The sequence below is a fragment of the Meleagris gallopavo genome, chromosome 6 (assembly GCF_905368555.1).
Source record: "Meleagris gallopavo chromosome 6, MGAL_WU_HG_1.1, whole genome shotgun sequence".
NCBI classification, from domain to species: Eukaryota; Metazoa; Chordata; class Aves; order Galliformes; family Phasianidae; genus Meleagris; species Meleagris gallopavo.
The window spans coordinates 23,160,942-23,181,938 of NC_139409.1; the positions used below are offsets into that span (position 1 = coordinate 23,160,942).

The 20,997-nt window shown below is 39.6% G+C and overlaps 1 protein-coding gene across 3 annotated transcripts in view; it reads left to right on the top strand.

The window, feature by feature from the left end:
• The window catches only part of LOC100540124 (putative acyl-CoA dehydrogenase 6), an 81,084-nt gene that overhangs the window by 56,572 nt on the left and 3,515 nt on the right, over positions 1-20,997 (top strand). Inside the window, exons 5-8 of one of the 3 annotated variants that reach the window (XM_085227449.1) lie at positions 2,695-2,862; positions 8,630-8,803; positions 15,553-15,714; positions 15,849-15,999. In XM_085227449.1, coding sequence (XP_085083575.1) covers positions 2,695-2,862; positions 8,630-8,803; positions 15,553-15,714; positions 15,849-15,999 — 655 coding nt within the window. The remainder of the gene's footprint in view (positions 1-2,694; positions 2,863-8,629; positions 8,804-15,552; positions 15,715-15,848; positions 16,000-20,997) is intronic. The other 2 variants (XM_085227451.1, XM_085227450.1) reach the window with 2 other exon arrangements.

Below are 20,997 nucleotides of genomic sequence, written 5' to 3' on the forward strand. Positions count from 1 at the left end.
TTTTCACTTTGTACAGTCCTTGTGCTGATGTCTTCCTTTGTCAGCTATATTACAATTCTATTTTAATCTCATGTAAAATATTTTAGTTTTCAGGTATCTTCTGCATACTTTATTATTTCTCATTCTCTTCTTATTTCTGTGGCTGAAACATTTTTGTTTGCTGCCTTAATGTTGTTTGGTTCTGTAATCTTTCATCTGTGAGATTTAACTCAGTTTAACCTATGGTAATTCTTACCTTTTGACCTCCAAACTGTAGCTTCCTTTGACAATTAATCTCTTTATTTTCCTGCAGGCCACCTCCTGTTTTTTGAAGCAATTGCTCATTTGATTAAACTTGAAGCTATCTCATAGATGTTTTTGTTTCTTTTTCCTGTACTGATGATGAAAATTCCACATACGTGCTTTTAATTTATTACATAAATGATTATCTGTGATCTGAAGATTGACTTTCAGAGTTGAAGACAACCTTGCCTTTTGTCAAACCTACTTAGATGTGTGCTTAAGTCAAGAGCACACTGGAAAAGAAAACTTAAGTCTCTTGCTGTGATTTGAACGGTGAAATAAATTGCCCTGGTTATTAATTTGGCACGAGCTGTTTCACATGTTTAAATGTGGTCCTGAGAGACATGGTTTAGTGGGAGCTATTGGTGGTAGGTGAACAACTGGATTGGATGATCTGGTAGGTCTTTTCCAACCTTGATGATTCTGTGATTCTATAGGCTGTTGGAATATAAACACCATAGGGTCAGTGATGTAGACGTGCCAAAAATTAGTGACTGAAGTAGCCTTTTCCCATAGCCATGCTTTATCAGGGAGAATAATTATAGTGAAAAATGCCAATGGATCTTACAGCCATATCTCTCAGATCCTCTTGATTCTAGTAAATTGTTAAGCAGGTTTTCAAATTCTGCTGTAGTTTAAGTGTAAAATCTACTTATTGGCTTGATAATCTTTTAATGAAAATGCTATGTTCTTCATAAGTCAATTTTAAAAAGTTACTTTTCAAGTACTTGAAACAAACTGTTGGCTATCACACTTGAGACTACTTGTATGTTCCTATTAGTCAGGCATTTCTTCTTTAATCTGTATTTGGAAAGTTAGTCTCTTGTGATGCCATGCTTGTAAATACTGTTTATATTTGTGATAGCATTATAGTGCTCAGTGTTCCTTTAAAGACCTTCCAAACGACTTCAATCTAATCTTCTTAGTAGTTGTTCCATAACAAAGGGTTGTGTGATGTAAATTACTGTGTATTTTCCCATCCTTCTTACGCTACTTGTACCATGTCTCGTCACAGCTCTTTTGCATCTTTCACATGTTGTTCAGTCTCCTTGTATGATTGTCAAATGTCTGTCCCCATATTACTGTGATCAGTGTTCTGGATTCCTTCGCTTTGTTGGCCTTCATTATTATTCAGATCCTACAGTATGTCCTTTGGACAGATTTGGCATAGATTGCTGCTGTTTTTATCCACATTAGTACTATCTCTTGCTGTTCAACGTTATACTTCTGTAAGTTTATTTATCCACAGCTATATCCACAAGTTCCTTATCTTACATCATTACACAATTTTCAGCTGCTTTTTTTTTCCCATTTTTACATTAACAAATCTTTTCAACCGTGCAGACCATAGCTCCAGGTAGTCATTAGTTTGATCCTTTAAATGAAGATTAGGTGCCTGTTATCAATTTGTTTTGAGTTTAGGACGTTTGGGAAGAAGGTTCATGTGCAGGTTAGGGTGGGTGTGCATTGAAGTCACCAACTGACTTAAATGTGGCTGCTCACTACACTTTTTGCATGACTCTTACACTCCACATTTACTGCCTAACTCACTATATAGCCTCTTATGCACTTTATAGTCTCATAATAAAAGTGCTATTAGGAATGTACTTGGGTTCTTTTTTTTTTTTTTTTTTTTTTTTTTTTTTACCATCAGCAGCTTGCAGCTGGATATCAGTTGCAGAGCCTTCTTCGGTTGGGGTTTCGGTGGAAGAAATTCATGTTCAAGGAAGATAGCTCTTTGGAAATTCTGCTGGAGGTTGATCAGTAACTCATGATTCACTCCTGCTGTTGCGTTTGGGGCTGCTTGCAGTGATGTGAATGCTCAGAAATGAAAATAATGTTTTTTTCTACATCATGGGGTAGCAGGTGTTTAGAACTCTTTGTTTTACAGACAATGTTAGACAATCTTAATATTTAAACTTCACCTTTTAAAGACTTACTAACTTTGAATTTATTATGCCATTCTGACCTAGAACACACAGGAAGTGCGTGTGTGTGTATATATATCCTTAGGCATACACAGATATTGGAGCTTATGTTTGTTTAAGTTGGGACTCTGAAATTAATGGCCTTCTCGGTGACTAATGTACACAGTGACAGATGTGTAATAGATCATCCCAACCTAAAATATTTCTGGCCTGAGTTTTCTGTAACTGAATTTAGTTATGGAGAGCTTTCTGCTTTCATCCCCTGGGATGAAGATTCCAACTAACAGGGGGTGAGAGGAGTGGTCTGCTTTCCCTGGAACGTCTTCAAAGAGACTCATCCAGGTGGGCCTGCCTTTTGCAGCCTAGACAGTGAAGTGAGGAGTGAAAGTTGGTTGAGAGCAAGGGAATCACTTGGCCAATCATACAGGAACCAGCTTATTCCTCTTTCACAAGAGCAACTCTTTATTTCCTTTATTTTGAATAGGTATCAAGACAGCAGCCGTGAGAAAAGGTGATGAATACATCATAAATGGTGGTAAGATGTGGACTACATCTGGGTGCCAAGCAGACTGGATGTGCCTGCTGGCAAATACAAGTGAAGGGCATCCCCATCGAAATAAATCTCTCATATGTCTGCCGATGAATCTACCTGGTAATGACATGACTCTTTTCCTTCTGGGCTGATTTTATTGGTGCTTTTGTTTGTGCAAATTACAAGAAGGAAAGGTTCCAGATAAGAGAAAACACCCATTAATGCTCTTTTAAATTAAATGTTTCATTGTCATACAAAGACAGTTCTGAAATGCATTTGTACTCATGCTTCCACAAAAAAGGAAGAGGATGAGCAAATGAGAAGGAAATTAAATATTTTGCAGACTTCAGCTTGGGACTCCCAAATCATGTGGAAAATTCTTTTTGACCAAAATAAATTTAGAAAAGCTTTTCAGATGCATTAGCAGGGGAGTATTTCATAAGATTTTCTGAGAATGGATAGATTAAGTTACTGCCAAGGAGAAAATTAGTGCTTTAAAGAAATCATTAAAAATAGAGCCAATTTTTTTTTTTTTTTTTTTTTTTTGAGAATAACAACATCCACAGAACTTTTATGTTGGTTTTCTATTCAGAAAAGACTTGTAGATGCAAACAGTCCTCAAAATAACATATTCCCAATTTTCTATCCATTGAAATTTAATTTTGAGCAGTTATTACACCTTTTAAAGGTTTCAAATAATTTTTGTTCTTACACATTCTTAAAGAACACAAAACAAAACTTTCATTGAATTAAACAACTTCTTTAAAAAAAAAAAAAAAACTGGTGATTTTTAGGAAGTTCAAATCTTTTAAACTGGCATTGTAGATATGATGATGATGGCAAGAAAACATTGAAATGTATGACTTTTTTTGTTCATTCAATTTGCAGTATTTTATTGTGAAATGTATCATTATCAGCTTTTAATGTGTAGAGAAAGCACAATGGCAGTGAAGCAAATATCTGTATGTTTATTTCTGGGATCAGAGTGAGAACAAAATCCCAGGTCTCCAGTGTTAAACAGATAGTGGTGAGAACATCTTAAGATAACTTCTTACAAATGAATTTAAATATGGAATAAGTCAGAGTAAGCAAATTGCTTTAGGATTGAAGCTAATGGGTTGTGACTTTCTAAACCACTGTTCATGCAAAGCTGGCTTGGAATGAGAACAGGAGATTGACCTGAGCTGATTCACTTGTTGACTCTGGCCTTATCAATAAGTGATGAATGAATGTGGTAACTCAGAGCCAGAATCTCCCTGAATTTCCAGATGACCTTACTTAGCCATCTGCATAAAGTCCTCATGATTTTTCATGAAAGAATCGGAGATGTAGAAATCTTCCTCGAAATATAAATTATGCTCCTCAAAATCTATATGCTTTCTATCTTTTGTGACATGGGTCTGGACCTCCAGAAAGGTCACTGTGCCAAGACTGGTGACCTTTTAAAATGAAATATGGAGACAGTTGATTGTGCTCAGTGAGTGGGCTACATCAGAAATGAAATGTGGGTGGGATACAAAGAGGAAAAGTATGAACAAGGCTGCCAATTGACACAGATGTGAGGAGGAAGCTCCAGCTGCTTTGATACATCCTAAGGATGTGTCTGTGAAAGATCGCTATCTTTAGAGGGCAGCAGACCAAGACTGTACAGGAAGTGTCTGGATGACATCAGAAAGATGCACTATCATGCATCTGTAGACAGATGCATGACAACACTCCAGTGACCACAGTGGAGGACAAGCGTATTATGTCTGACTAACTGCTGCAGTCATCAGGATGTGTGGCAGGGGAAAGACAGGGTTCAAGGCACAGAGGTAACTTGTTCCGTGCTAGCTGTTGGTAGGAGATAGGAGTCCCATGTTTTTCATACAAACATATTGTTTCGTACATATTGTGATGTAAGAAAAAAAAAAAATCTGAAATGAATTATTAGCTTCAACTACTGGTAGTTACTGGAGATACAAAATGTAATTAACTTTTAGTTGTAGGTTTGTGCAGTGTCTGTTCTATGTTGAAGAAAATCATGGCCTAAATTTGACAAACATTGCTGAAAGCCTCTCATAAAGGGAATTTGGGTAACTGGTGTGGATTCACAGTAGATACTTGCATTAAGCAGGTAAATACTCCTCATACTAGCAAGTATGAACTCTTTCTCATGTGACGGAAAAAGGACTCTACCAAAGTATAAATTGTCCATGTTAGATATGTAGACAAATGGCTAGCAGCCCTCATCTGGGATGTAGTTGTGCACTGGTTTCTCCTGTGGGTCATCAGATAGCACTTAGTAGATTGTACAGAGGATAATAAAGAAGAGAACTTCCAGGAAAGGGGAAAAGAGCATGTTTCTCAAGTTGCAATTTAAAATGTCTCTTTCCATTTGTAACAGCATTAAATGTGGCAGGAGAGAGTGACTACTTTCAGTCAAGATAGGCTAAAAGAAATTAAAAAAAAAAAAATTGTCAGAAGGCTGGAGAAGTGAGAGAAAATGAAAAATCAAAGGCACTTGGGAAGAACTGTCCCAGGAAGAGAGAAAGCAATCCATCTCAGTGATACTGGTACAAGAAGCACAAATAGCTTTGTTAGAGTGATTTTTAGAAAGGCAAGCACTTGTCTTTCCTAGGTTGAGATGTGTGTTTTCAGATAGCCTGTGATTTATTTAATACAGACATGTTCTGGGGATTATTTGGGCAGATGATTGCTGCTGCTGGTAATTTTTATTACATAGTACTTTTGAAGAGAATGAAAATTAAATAAAGGAAGAAAGTGTCCATTTCATAGGTAGAGAGATGATTATGTGTTGGTGTCTTTGAAGAGAAAATGTAAAGCATATGCTAGCGAAAAGAGAGGGTACTACCTGGCTCTGATGAAGCTTGGCTTCCATCTGAAGGAGATTCATGAAATAATCTAAGAGCAAGTGAAACTGGAAAGGCACAACAAACAAGAAATGCTGCTGGATTCAGGAAAGATAAACACACAATCCAATTGGTAAGAAGCATGAGTAGATGTTTAATGTTAATACTTCTAATTCCTCTAACCAAACCTGCATGAGTTTCCTTCAATAGCTGTTACCTTATGTGGGCCTTGGGCAGCACAGAGTAGGATTGATTTAGCAATACAGAGAACTGCCAGCAGTTGCACTTTTTCCAGCAGAGTCCTTAATAAACATCCCAGTAACAAGAGCCTAAGTGCATCTTCATAGGGGAGGGAGCATATGGCTGGAAGTGGACCAAAACATCTGAGACTCTCAAAGAAAGCAAGCAGTAATGTTCCAGAAATCATTTTGGCCTGTAGATGGTTTCAGAGAGTGTTTGTGTAGCTCTGATTTTAATACAGAAACAAAGCTGCTTTGAAAACAGATGCTTTTCTGGCGTGAGTAGATGCAAATTACTGGGTAGTTTTCAATGTGAGAGTCAAGGATTTTTATATAGCTGCCCTGATTTTCTTCCTCCATTGAACACCTATCAAAGCAAATATTCCTGACACGTAATCTGTTTTTAGATTGGCCAATGGAGTAGCCTTGAGTGGAAGGTGTGAAGTATATCTGGACCTTCTTCTGAGAGCAAGCTTGGCATTTTGAAATAGTGTCAGTATTTCATCTCTGCTTTGCTGAGAGATTAAACTTCCCATAATCTTATTCAGTGCTCCTGGAGAAAATGAATTTGAAATAAATGACTGCCAGTTTCTTCTGCCTGGAAGACTAAAGGACTCCTGTCACTAGCAGCTGAGAGATCTGTTCTATTTCAGAAAGAGATGCTCAGTGGAAGTCATAGAATCATAGAATAGCTTGGGTTGGAAAGGACTCAAGGATCATCAAGCTCCAAACCCCCTGTGGCTCCAGGCCTGCCAACCTCCCTTTTAATTCTAGATAAGGCTGCCCACGGCTCCATCCAACCTGTCCTTGAACACTTGAAGGGATGGGCATCCACAACCTCTCTATGCAGCCTGTTCCAGCACCACTCCACTCTTATAGTAAAGACCTTCCCATGATACCCAACCTAAATCTTCTTTCCCTCAACTTAAAACCATTTCCATGCTGTTATCTGCCCTTTCAAAAAGTTAACTCCCCTTCTGTTTATAGGCTCCCTTTAGGTATTGAAATGCTGCAGTGAGGTTGCCCTACAGCCTTCACTTCCCCAGGCTGAACAAGGCCAGCTCCCTCAGCCTGTCTTTGTAGGGGAGGTGCTCCAGCCCTCTGATCATCTTTGTGACCCTTCTCTGGACCCTCTCCAACTGCTCCCTGTCATTCTTGCACTGGGGGCCCCAGACCTGGGCACAGTGCTCTAGATGGGGCTCACGAGGGCAAAGTGGAGAGGTACAATCACCTCCCTGTCCCTACTGGCCCCCCCTCTTCTGATGGAGCCAAGAATACCATCTGCTTTCCTAGCTGCAAGAACACACTGAAGTCATGAAAGATAACATGTACGAGTATGTACAGAAGGAGACCACAGCAATTTGTGTGGTGAATAATTCCTGCTAAGCCACTTCAGAGAGCAGGAGAGGACTATAAGAAATAAAAAAAAAAAAAACTACCAGAATTTCACCCCACTACAAAACTGGTTAGAATACTATGTCTGTGGATAGTTAAATGTTTTCTTTCCTGCAGAAGACACATATGTTGAAAGCATGTATTTTTCTACATATATTGACTTGTCAGATGTAGTTGACAGTCCCTGCAGAAATCCTCATATCTGATTGTTGGCTTCAGTTTACCATGAAGCACTGTTGATCTCCATGCAGAATTTTTGCATGTTAGCTCCAGGAACACAAGGAGGTAAAGGTGGAAGATTTCAAGGGCTATAACATAAAAACCAGTGGATGTCTGTCTAACTGTTATAGCACAGTAGTGTGTCATACTTGCATCTGAGCAAAAGCAAGGAAGAACTTGTGGATAGAAAAATCTTGATGGGGAAAAAGACAACTGGGGAAGAGTACTTCCTGGTGAGAGTACATAGCTGAAGTCTTAGGTGGCCAAACCTGAAGCAATTTTGAGATCTGAATGGAGATAACAACAAGATTTTCCTACTGGAGTCATGTTCATCTTCAGTAGGCAACTGCACGTTGGGTCAGAGTCTGTGCTGTACAGGGAGATCAGTGGAGAAGCAAGCCATCTTCACTAAGGATGTCCATGTGGAAACTCAAACAAGTGAATCATGATATTTGTAAACCTTCTTTGACTATTTAAATGGACTAGGTAGTAATTACAGGCCATCATAAAAGACATAGCCTTAACAAAACTTGTAGTTGATACAGAACTGTTAGATGTTTGTATTTATAAATTGGAGTCTAATCTTTTTGTTACTAGGAACAAGCGAGATCATGTGATTATAAACTCTTCTGTAGGTACAAGAGAAATCAAAATAGGCTTGAAAGTGGAGGATAAATGTGGTGGAAAGAGAAAGAAGAGAATTTCCATGAGTAGAAATTCTCTAGTAACAGTTCAACACAATTCTGCTGTTGTTATTAAATATTTTTTTGCAGTTTCACTGTAGTACAGGGACTCAGAAAATACTACTGAATTGAATTCCAACACTTTATTGCAGTGCACAAAAAAAAATCAAACATAAGCAAATAAATAAAGCACTTCATGCACGGTTTGAAGATATGCGTGAAGTGAAATTATTACTACTGGCAAATGATTATTATTTGGGGATATAATTAAAAGACCCTTCAGGTTGCAATTTCTGATTTTCTAGTCAAATAAAATTGAGAAAACTCTTAGAAATGGGATGTGACTACCTATTTTACTTTGCCTCCCAGAATACTATGATGTTTTCCCAGAAGTAGGTTTTGTTATATCCTTGCTGAACTTTACTTTTTAAAAGCACTATCCTTGTACATCTGGCTTTATCTTTCTTGCAGCCTTTCTAATACTCTTTTTTTTCTTCAGGCATTCACATTACTAAGAAGATAGACAAACTGGGCATGAGGTCATCGGACACAGCTCAGATCTTTTTTGAAGACGTAAGAGTCCCTAGCAAAAACCTAATTGGTGAGGAAGGAATGGGTTTTACATATCAGATGTTGCAATTCCAAGAAGAGCGACTGTGGGGAGTAGCCACTGGTAAGTCATCAGTTGTGCTGCAGGGGTCTGACAGGGACACATGGGTCACCCTTACTGCATGACTAATAGCACTTTCCTTTTATTGTAAATTATGACCTCTGTTTTTGAAATGTCACAGCGTAGCTACAGACAATCTTCCCTTTCTACAGGAAAACTTGAAACAAAAAGAAAGTATTTTGAGAGACAGAGGCTAGCAGAGGTTTTCTTCCTTTTCTCAGTGCATTCTGCTGATAAGAAAAAACAGCATCACGTTATGTCAGCTATAAATATAGTATAAAGGCTATCAAAATACCAACATGAAATAAGATTGTGACTTTTCCTGTAGTACAGTAAACTAGGATGTTTACCTTTACCCTAGATTGTAGAAAATGAATGTAGTGCTGTGTAAAGACAGTATTACAACTTTGTTTATGCATGTTTTACCTCAATATACACTGAATGTAGTGGTGTAAAAGCAAATGCCTTTCCCCAAAGTTCTGCTGTCACAGAATTTCTGTTACTCTAATTGTTCTGTTATGTTATTGGCCATACCCAAATCCATATTGAGATTCAAAGATTTTGGATATTTTAGATAACCAGATCCAAACCTGGATTGTCCTTTTTCAGCCTCCCAACCTTCCCCCATCCCATAGCATCTGCACATTTAACTTAAACATAAATACTGTTTCATTTTAAAAAGATTAAAGATGTAAGAAGGTTGTATAAGTAACCTCTGTACCCCTGTGCATACGCTGTTAGTGCCTGTATGTGGCTGAGGAATTGGCAACTGTACAAAGTGATATTTTGATTCAGTGACCAAATTAAAAAAAATGACTCCCTGTTGTGGACTGATCCCAGACCAGATATTTTGGAGCTTAGATGCTTAAAACATCTTTGGTTTGGGCAAAATTTCTTAGTTCAGCCTGAGATAAATAGTAAATACGAGGGTAGTTCTAGCAAAGAATGGGAGGTCAGACCTGGATGGGATGATGCTGATCTCTGGCAAGGAGATATGGTCCTGCACTGGCTCTGCTTTTTGCACACTGTTCAGAACATTTACGGGATGGGAGTGAAGCTGTGTTCAAATCCATGCAATAGGAACTCTTTATGCGTAGTATTAAAAGCATAGATTGGGGATTGCTGTAACAAGGACTGTGCTATAACCGAGGGCTTCAGGGTGTTTTGAAAGCAGTCAGGCTCTCTTCTTCTACTTGGTCATAAAAGGTGAATATTCCCTGAAGCCTGTGGTTGGTCTCATCTAGAGAGGACCCCAAGCACTGGGCTGTCTGAGTGTATTCAGGCATTCTTTCTCACACACAGCCTTTGTTTCAGCAGTTCTCAATGTTGTTGTGTTGTTGTTGTTGTTGTTATTTTTCTTTTTCCTTCCCGTGTTTAATTTGGGCTGATTCCAGATCTTTAGGCATCACCTGCAAACAGCCACCGCAGGTGCACAGGTCAGCTCTCTGGTACCATTGCAATGGCCGCTGCAAGCTGGGCCATCTCAGGTCTGCACCATTGTGCTGAACGCCTGGCGCCTGTGCCAAGGCCACTTGCTCAGAACAGCTATGGTTCAAGCTTGGATGCTGTATGCCCAGGTATGTGCTCAGATAGCGTGGAGATTTACAGGATTCCAGCTAGAAGGGGCTTCTGGAGGTCCTCTCATCGACAGGGCACTTCAAAGCCACATCAGTTTCTTCAGGGCCTTGAACAGGCAAGTTTTGGTAGTCCCTAGTAAAAGAGTACTCCTGCTGAGGCAGAGATGTGACAGATCTGGTACAGAGAGCAGTTTAAATCAGTTTTCTATCCTTGTAAGTAGATGGTACCACAATAGCCTTGGTCTAGAGCTGTGCTTATGCCTCATAGGTGACTATCTTCATTTCTGGTGGCCACCATCGAAGTACCTCAATTATCTGACTTCATGTTTCTTTGCTTATCACAGACATATGTTCTACAAAGTTTGGAATGAATCTGAAGGAGTCAGAAGATCAGGCAAAATCAAGCCCTTTGGCAGGAGTTAGTTTTTCTGCAGATGTATTTTTTCTGTCTCATTTGTCTACAAGCGTCATCCTAAAAAGAAATCTTTCACTATTCAATGACAGTGTTATTAAACAGCAGTTACTGCGCCACCTTAGGAGAACTTAGAACAGTTTTGCACCACTGAAATCTTGTCAAGATTTGTTTTGATTTATGCAGTTCTGCACCTTGTGCTCTTACCTTTGGTAACTGCATTTCAACACTCCCCATTTGCATGTCTGGTCATTGTAAGCACTGCCTCACCAAAGGAATAAGAAAGAGCTCCTCCAAGCAAAAAGAACATTGCCTGAAACATTGCCTTCTGAAATGTAGCCAAGATATACGGGGACTGTATGGACTTAATTATGCACTTTTATGCTCATTTTGGAGGCTAAGTTAAAACAATGAGAAGCTCCAGGCTGCAGTGATATTCCCCAGGCAGCAGAGCGGCTAGCAGCATTAGTCATGTTCCAGGCAGAGTGACGAGTAGTGACAGCATCAAAACACAAAGTCCAGCAGGTGAGATCATTCATGTCTGAAACCACCGGCAGCTTGGTACTGTCCAGCTTTGCACAACAGCCTGGCAGCCAGCATAGTCTTTCAGGAAGTGGGACACCAGGTCTCAATTCTCCTTTCTTCCAAAATGATGATGAACAATCTGGGAAGGGAATCTTTGGTCCCTCTGCGACCAAGAGAGATGGAGCTCCATCCCACAGTGTCTTTGCTAGGAGGGAACCAGGACTTACTGTGCCCCGAGTTGATTTTGCATTTATCCACTGACAGTCTGATGTAAAATGGGTGAAGAGCTCTGGGAGTGAGGACAAAGCCCACCTCTTGTGTCAAATTGCAAATTTCAGAGATAAGCAGTTGTGGTAAATGAGAGAAAAAGTGTTGTTCAGAGCCAGTTGCCTGATGAATGTGGTTTGTTACACCACAACTTCATAGGCATTGCAAGCTTCCAGTCCTGCAAATTGTTTTACAACCACAAGCATTTTGCCGATATTCCAGACCATGTGCATGCCTTCAGTAATTTTGTAATTAGGTCGGCACATGTTCATTCTGCCCCTCTTTTCTGGCCCTCAGATGGACGTTTCTCATTCTCTATTCATGGCTATTCATACGACAACAAAAAGCATTGGTTGCTTTTAAGCACTTGAGGGACTGATCCTGGCTTGCTTGCTTTGAATCCTAAAATTTGGTAGAGGCAGTTTGCTGCAATTCTTTTTTTTCTTTTTTGTTGTTGTCACTTGGAGAGTTGTTTTTCTTTTATAAAATATTTTAGTATAAAATATAGCATGAAATATAATGTGCTTCAGTCTTCCATTTGCTTATTAGTTATCTTCTTCTTGGCCAAATATTAGAATATGTGTGCTATGTTTCCTTCCTTCTCTTTTTTTTTTTTTTTAACCTTTTAAAATGAATTTTCAGGGAAACAGATTTAAAATATAAACGGAAAGTGAATTACCTGTAAGGCTTTTTTTTTTTTCTTCCAAGAATGTTACTTTGCAAAACTGGGTCACAAGTGCAATCTTTTCTTCCAAGTGGCACATTGTCAGAGGTGTTGGTAAAAGTCACTGTGTTTCCTGCTTCACTGAGGAGGATGAGCTGCCACGTATCTCCCTCATGTTGTGACACTCAGCAAACACCGTCACTTTGAGGACCTGTCACACCGACCACAGGAAGGGAATGTCACTATGGTGAAAAAGCAAACAGTTTTCTTGTGAATTGCTTAACTTGGAGGCAAAGAGGGAGTTCAGTGAGTGTATGAGAGAGCAGAATGGCACTTCTCTAATGAATTCTCTCTGCTCCTGTAGCCTCAGTTTTATGAGCACCATTGAGTCACGGCCAGTAAGCAGCATGACAGATCCTTTTGCATGGGCAACCAGCATCCGTAAGAGACAGATGTTCAGCTTGGAGCTTGCTCTACACCAGAGAGGGATCAGCAGCTGCCTGAGAAAAATGTATTCATTTTGTTCTGCATTGGCTGGAGACACAACAAATCAAAGTGTGTTTCTAATGACCAAGAGTTTCAAGTAGGGTAATAGAAATTGGATGGAAGTAGGAGGAAAAGATTGGCAGCTGCAGAACAACTGTGAGCGCTTTCACAATGCTCCATTGCCTGCTAGACCACATGGTCCCTGTGCTGTCCCAGGGTGACATTCCCTGCATGTGCTGTCAACCCAAACCCTTGGGACCAAGTTTGCCCAAGGATGTGAAGAATACTGTATGTATGACAAAAGAGAAAACAAATGCATGCAAACAGATGAAAGTTCAGAGAGAAAACGAGTTCCACTGTTGACAATGGCATTTCTCTGTACTTACTGGCAAAGTATTGTGTGCTGTTACGTTGTATGGAGTTGCTGTCAGTCCTGATTATCCTTTACATGCTGCATTGCTTTAGCGTTTGCTTCACAGTTGAGCTTTGCCATTTTAGAGCTATGCTTATAGCTCTAAATACCTGTCCTGAAAAAATCTCCTCTCTAATTTGTTTGCAAATGGCAGTTTGGTTTATCTCCCAGCAGCTCAGGCTCAGCTGTATGCTGCCCAGCTTGGAGTAAGGAACAAGAGATGCTAAGACACCTCTTGCTCTTTCTGTAGCATCTCTGCAGCTGGAGACCACAGAAGTACAAGCAAAAAAGCTGTTAACGTCTTACATCTTACAGTATTGTTTTATCATCCTTTAGGAAAACAGGGTTGTTCCTTCCATACAAGAAACATACCTGAAAAGAGCAATTAGTTCCTGTCCAGAAAACAAATGTTAGAACAGCAGCATATAATTAGCACAGAAGAAATCAAGATATTTTTAAAAGTTTGTTTTGGCAAAACAAGCATTCAGGCTAGTTTTTTTTTTAGTAAGGAGGGGAAAATATTAAAGGAATAAGAAAAGCTAATCACCTTATGTAACATGGTGGGGACAGGATGCAAAAAGCAATGCTCTGTGGAGGAGCTGATGAATAATAGCAGTGAGGGGCTGGTGGTGGGAGCCCAAGTCTGCATATAAGAACAGTGTAGGGATGTATATGAAAATGTGTGAGAGCAGTATAGGGATGAAATTTTAAGAAGTGTTCTTGAAATTCATGCAAAATGGAGTACTGAAGCACACCGTGCTCCTGTGAGGAAGTTGCATGTAGAGCCATGGCAGGTGGGGAAAGGGATTTTATAGTACTACAAGGCTTTGTTAAATTTTATATTGCATTTTGTATTCAGATTTTTGTGTTTCAGATTCTAAATGAGGGTGAATGTAGATTGAGTATTTTCAAAAGAGAAAATGCAACACTTCTCGTAACAATATATTTGTGAGCTCTTTCCACTCTTACCCTCCCTGCTGTTAGTCACAATTACATGGGCCCACATTTTCCAAACCCCACAAATTTGGCACCAGTTGTTATGCTAGCTAAGCTGTAAGAGACTGAGCCTATCCCTTCACAGATTGCTGGTTTGCCTTGTAAAATGTCTCTCTTTTCTTGACTAAAGTAGCTAAAAAAAATTGCAGCAAACTAATTCTCTTAATTCAAAGTAGTGTCTTCCATTTCTGACCTGTCTTCAAGCAGTGTCCTCTCTTGGTTCTGTTTTCATTAGAAGCACAGTTCAGGATTCACTCAAAGTCGCTATGAAGATTCATACTTTTCTCTCCCATTCTTTGTTAAGATTAGATCACAGAATGCAGTCATATTCTGTTCATGTTCCATGATCTCTGAATATGCTTCTACCTACTCTCTGAAACCTTTCTTGAATTTCCATTTCTACCATTGCTCAGAGTGCACACTGTCTGCCTTCAGATTTTCTTTTGGGATTGTATCTGCCCTTCAGGACACAGATAGCATGGAAAGCAGGAGTTGTCACAAGTTTGTGATAAAAGCCCCAAATGATGTATGAAAGATAAGGATTGCATACGTGTAATTACACACTGTGCTCTCTGACTTTGCTGAGTTTGGGGCTCAGGTGTAACGAGGATAAGAAACCTGTTATCAAGGTACAAGGGAATGCCAGTGTTACGAATTGAAACTACACCTGAGACTGAGCATATGGAGTGATTTACGTTAGAAAAAATAACATTTTGAAAAATGTTTGTATTGAAAGAAAACTAATGTCTTTTTCAGCAAGAAGAAAATGAAACTGGGTTGCATTAAGAGAAGCATGACCAGCAGGTTGAGGGAGGTGATTCTGCCCCACTACTCTTCTCTTGTGTGACCTCCACCTGGAGTACTGCATCCAGTTCTGGGGCTCCCAACACAAGAAGGACATGGAGTTGTTGGAGCAAGTCCAGTGCAGGACCATAAAGATGAACAGAAGGCTGGAGCACCTCCCCTGTAGGGACAGACTGGGAGAGCTGGGGCTCTTCAGCCTAGAGAAGGCTCCAGGGGAACCTTATAGCTGCTTTCTAGTACCTGAAGGAGGCCTACAGGAAAGCTGGGGAGAGACTTTCTGTAAGGGCACGTAGCAACAGAACAGGGGAAATGGCTTTAAACTGGAAGAGGGTAGATTTAGACTAGATATTAGGAAGAAATTCTTTACTGTGAAGGTGGTGAGACACTGGAACAAGTTGCCCAGTGAGGCTGTGGATGCCCCCCTCCCTGGAAGCATTCAAGGCCAGGCTGATTGGGGTTTTGAGCAACCTGGTCTAGAGGGAGGTGTCCCTGCCTATAGCAGGGGGTTGGAATTAGATGATCTTAAAGGTCCCTTCCAACCCAAACCATTCTGTGATCTGTAGAAAGCAATGTCTTGCAATGTCTTTTTCTGTGTTTTGATTCTTAAAGTCTTGACACCACTGGAAACTATAATACAAGAAACCATTGACTACACTCGCCAGCGGAAAGTGTTTGGCCAGTCTGTGCTGCAGAACCAGGCCGTACATTTCCGCCTGGCAGAGCTGGCAACCGAAGTGGAGCTGCTTCGCTCGCTGCTGTACCGTACCATTGGTGAGTTCCCATGTCTGCCTCCTCAGATGTGCTTTTTGCTTTGCAAAGAACAGTGTTAGGCTGAAGGAATATGGGGAGATGGTTGCCAAACTGTGGTCAGTGACTGTGTGTATGTAATCTTTTTTCCTTTTTAGCTCTCTACGTGGAAGGCAATGATGTGACCAAATTTGCTTCCATGGCTAAGCTAAAGGCAGGTCGTCTGGCCCGTGAGGTCACTGACAGCTGTCTCCAGTTTTGGGGAGGAATGGGATTCACCAGTGAGGTTCTGGTGAGCAGATTTTACAGGTAAGCAAGTGAATGGTGAAACCAGGATGTTTCTTTACTCAAATTTGTCTCTTAAATATTCTGCTAAAAGATCACTCAATCAAAGGGCCAGCAGCCACTGGCTTACATGACTAGTATTGTCCACAGAACAGCATGTCACTGATTTATATTAGGGCTCACACTGCAATCGCTGAGCACACCATGCAAGTGCTGACTGTTCTTTTGCCAAATGTTGGCCATATTATAACAATGTGGTTTGAACTACTCACAGGTTAGCTTGAATTTCAGGTAAAGGAAATAAAGTCCATGTTTTCCCTAGTGAATCTTTGGCACCTGCCAGGCAATTGGACAAGGAAAAAAAGGCAAAGCCTATGAATGAGATTTTTTTTTTTCTTTTGCTCTTTTCTTGTAATCTTGATTACAGAAACAGAGCTAAAATAAAACAGCAGTATTTCTCCTAACTGTGAGGGACCACTGAAAATCAGTTTCATTTTTTTCTTCACATCTCCACTCCAAATACGTGTTCAAAAGTGGAGTTCAGCATTGGGCTCCTTCAGTAAGCTTTACTGCAGGAAGAGACACCACTGGCCCTGCCTACAGCCCCACCGTAGTCATTCCTGATAGCAGTCTCCATGTAATTAGTCACACCAGGTACCATGTGAGACATCTGAGAGCCGTGACTGCTTCCAGCAAGTCATTAGATCATTAAAACAGCCTTTTTGCAAAGGCCCATGCTAGGCCTTTGAAATTTTGCAGTGTATCTACTTCTGTGGCAAAATTCCCTCAAAGCAAACTATTTTTCTGGCTGCTGTTAGCAAAATTCTGGCCCCATCCAATATTGTGCCAGGGGACCAAGATGGAACTTAATTTTTCTTCCAAAAGTAGATTTCAGTTCAGCCCTTGTAACACAATACCTCATTAACGGTTGGCAAAGTAGTGATTCTGCTGGTAAATGATGTATTTGTGTAAAGTGAGAAAAGATCGTGTTAAATAAACCTGTAAAAAGCTCATTTCTTTATAATTGTTTTTTTAATATATGTATATATGTATATATATATATATATTTTTTTTTTAGTAATGAGGGCTATTTGAAAGAAGTAGAAACAGCACGTTAAAGTGTGATATAAACTTATCAGTGACTTCATGTCAAGTCTCTTCTGTTGAAACCAGTACAAAAGAGAGAAGAGACACACCTTCTGCTATTTAGTTCCTGTCCTTGGTTGAGGAGATAGAGATGGGAGAGCACTACACCAAACACCCAAGTCATGCTTTGATGCTCAACACATACAACATAGGTAATAGGGTCTAACAGCACAGGTAATGCAGACGCTTTCTCTTCCTGCAAATGGAGCAGCTAAACTCTCTGTTCTTGAGTGTGTCTTTCTGCAGTGACCGCCCTGCCTTCAATGGCAGACTAGCAGAACACAGGGTTCCTCCAGAAATAGGAGTTATTACTCTTTCTGCCTTTAAGAGCATTTTATGAACATGGAATGCCTTTGTGGTAAATCAGAGACTTTTTCAACTCGTGGATTCCTGAAAGGTACAGTCTGCTGTATGGTGGTAGTTTCAAGCCAATTGTCAGTAGGAGTTTTTTTCTTATTTACCTTTGTCATCACTTCTTTATTAGTAGCAAATGGTCCTCAGTGAAGCAGATGCTGAAAGCTACTGTGGTAGGCACTTGGAATATAATGAATACTTGTCTCAAAGCACTTGCCTTCAGTGTAGTCATGTATAGACACTAAGTCATGTACATTTGTATGGCTTTGACTTGTCTTTAGATTTCCTACCCCAGGCGGGTTTTTCCATGTGAATTCCAGAATGGTTTCTAAGCACCTCAGTACAGTCACATTTTTCCTGAGAAGAAATCCAAAGTATTTCCTAGTAGTATCAACTGTGTCTGCTGGCTAAAGAAATACATCTTTCTGCTTCTAAAAAAAAAAAACCACTTATAAATAAGGCAAAAAGTAGTGTGATACTTAAACCCTAAAATTTTCTGTGAATCAGTAAAATTCCCTCATTGAGTAACCATAAGCACCAGGGAGAAGTAGAGTATTACCTAAATAAACAATTACAGGTTCAAGTTAGAATCCTGTTAATCTGAACAATAAGCAAAGCAGCAACTTTCCTAAAACCGTTGTGTTTTTTGTACAGCAGTCTGAGTAACCATTCACGTCACTGTGATATTTGTAAAGTAGCACACAGGGCTTACAATAACTGCACAGCATGACAGCCTGTCATAATGTACAAGGATTTCTGCTGCACAATACTAACTAAAGTTCCAAGGAAATGTTAGTCTCTAACACGTCAGGCTGTTTATCCTCAAAAAGCATAAGGCTGGTTAGTGCATTAAGTCTTTGAATTTTGGTCATTGGTGTTTCTAGGGAGATACTAAACAGATCTAGCACAACAGCCTGACAAAAGGCTTTATACACAGCTGTCAGTTTTAGTAGTTCATAGTTTGCAGATCAAGTGTCTATTCTAAAGTACTGTATAAAAAGCGTAGCTGAAGGTACCTGTTTAATCATGTAGGAGCCTATACTGGGCTGATTTAATATACTTAAATGTTTCATTTTCAGTTGTAGGGATTCTGAGAAGGAGAATGAGTTGGAAAAAAATGGAACTGAGCCCAAAGACCAAAGAGTTTAATAGAAACACATAAATAAAAAAATAAAGAGTGGAGTTTCTAGGCTTCAGCTTACTAATATGATTCTGGAGAAGAAAGACAGACTGGAGTTGTGTTTGTCTGCTTTTCTCTCTCTGACATCAAATGCCTCAAAGATACCATGACTTAGGAAAAATCAGTTATTGAACAAAGCTCCCATCTATATGAAAGCCCCAGGCTGAGGTAGACCAGAGGGAGGGAAAAATTCAGAAGAAAGTCTGTTGCAATTTTTCAGATTTCACAACTTCTTATAAAAAGATTCAGTTAGTGAATATTTCAGTAGTAATTGAATCATAGAATTGTAGAATGGCCTGAGTTGAAAGCGGCCTTGATCATCGAGTTTCAACCTCCCTGCTATGTGCAGGGTTGTCAACCACCAGACCGGGCTGCCCAGAGCCACATCCAGCCTGGCCTTGAATGCCTCCAGGGATGGGGCATCCACAGCCTCCTTGGGCAACCTGTTCCAGTGCATCACCAGCCAGTGCAATTTCAAACACTTCTGTTGAGGTAGGAAGAACTTGTTGACTGGAGCTCTTAAAAAAGTGGGGGTTTTTTTGTTTTGTTTTTTTGTTTGTTTGTTTTTCCCCCAACCTTAATGATTCGGTGATTCTATTATAATTTTAAAGTATTAAACAATGTCTGTAGCGGCTGTCAGTTCTTACAGGTTTTACTCTTGTGGGGATGTGATGGGAAGAATACTGATTTTTTTCCTTGGTGCACTGTGAAAGACTTGAGAAAGTAATACTAAAAATTCTTGATCGATTGTTCATGTAGAATAGATAAAGCGTATATAGCTGCAGAAGAAAAGATTTCTTTCTCCATCTGCCATCTAGGTGTTGCAAGTTTTATTTGTAAGTAAGGATGGCTAAAAATCTAACTGTAGAGTATCTCTGAGTAAGGAATGAATGCATTTCCTTCTAAATTAAAAAACAAAAAACAAAAAAACATTTGCAATATTTTAATTAGTTTCATTCATTATTTCATTTTTTAGTATTTATTCATTTTTTATAAAACCTGTCTCAACTAGAATGATCCCAGTTCATTGGTTTATTCTGTTTTATAGTTTATATATTTATATGTTATAGTTATATATAAATATATAAAAATAAAAATAAATAAAGATAATGATAGATAAATAAATAATATATAAATATTTATGTATTTACATATTATAGTCAGTCTGTGTAATTATCACAATTTGTTTGTGTGAAACAAAACAAAGCCCATCCATGTCTGCTGACAAAAAAATCTACTTTGCAGTCAGCAGCTAACTGTTGGGGCAAGAATAATTACTGCTCAGTGATCTGTGAAAACAAATACGTGTTTTCAGCCTTTTTCTACATAGCTCTTCTAAGAGTCTGAAGATGGAAGAGATCACATGACGTTAAACTTGAGGATACATCTGTAAATTTTGTGGAGAAAAATCTTGCCAGTAGTGCAATTTTAACATAATAATGGTGAGGAGAGGAAAAAAGAAGCTGTTAACCCTTTGAATCAAGTGCAATTTGTGCTGGCAGAAAGCACCATTAAAATAGTCTTCTTGGAGTCAGCGATGCTCTGAATCACATAGATCTTAAGGATTTGGCAAGGTGCAGTACCAGTGCTTTCCTAGCAAAGGCAGGGAGCAGCATCCCTGAGGGAATCACTGCTATGAAGTCAGGCTGACAGGGAAAACAGAACCGAAATAACCAAAACCCCTGCTCTCAAGAGTGCTCACTTTTTCATGTCAAAATGGCACTGATAACTCCTATCAGCCTCAGCTGGAAAAGGGAAAGAAAAATACTTCAAGTTGTGTGAAGACATCTGCATTGAAGACCATGCAGGTTTGTTCAGGAGTTTTGAACAGTAAGAACTTTTTAGATCCTACTGTTATATGGCTTTGAAGAGGAAAGTGTAATTCAGAGTACCCCCCTCAGTGGGCAGAGCCTCTTGGCTGCAGGCAGTAAATGGTAGTAGGATGCACAACTACAACACACTCTACAGTTTTATTGGCTTGATGCTAGAAATAGATTTTGCGTGTGACGGTAGTTGCAGCCTTAGTGCCTGTGAAGCATATTACAAGTACAAAAGCTGCACTTGTGTTCACTGTGAGATCAATTGGTACCTGTCCTTCATTTTCCCAGCCTGAAAAACAGTCCTGATGATGAGCACAGCTTGGTTTGTGCAAACACCGGCCAAAAATGAAAATTAAAACTGAACAACTGCACCGAAACTTCGCAACTTAGTAACATGTTCAGGCTGTAAATTAGAGGGTCCTTCACATTTCTGCAAGAGGTTCTATGTTAGCTAACTATAAAAATAGAAAACTTCATTTGGTGATGCGGAGGGTCCTTTCCGTCCTGTTTGCCTACTAACTG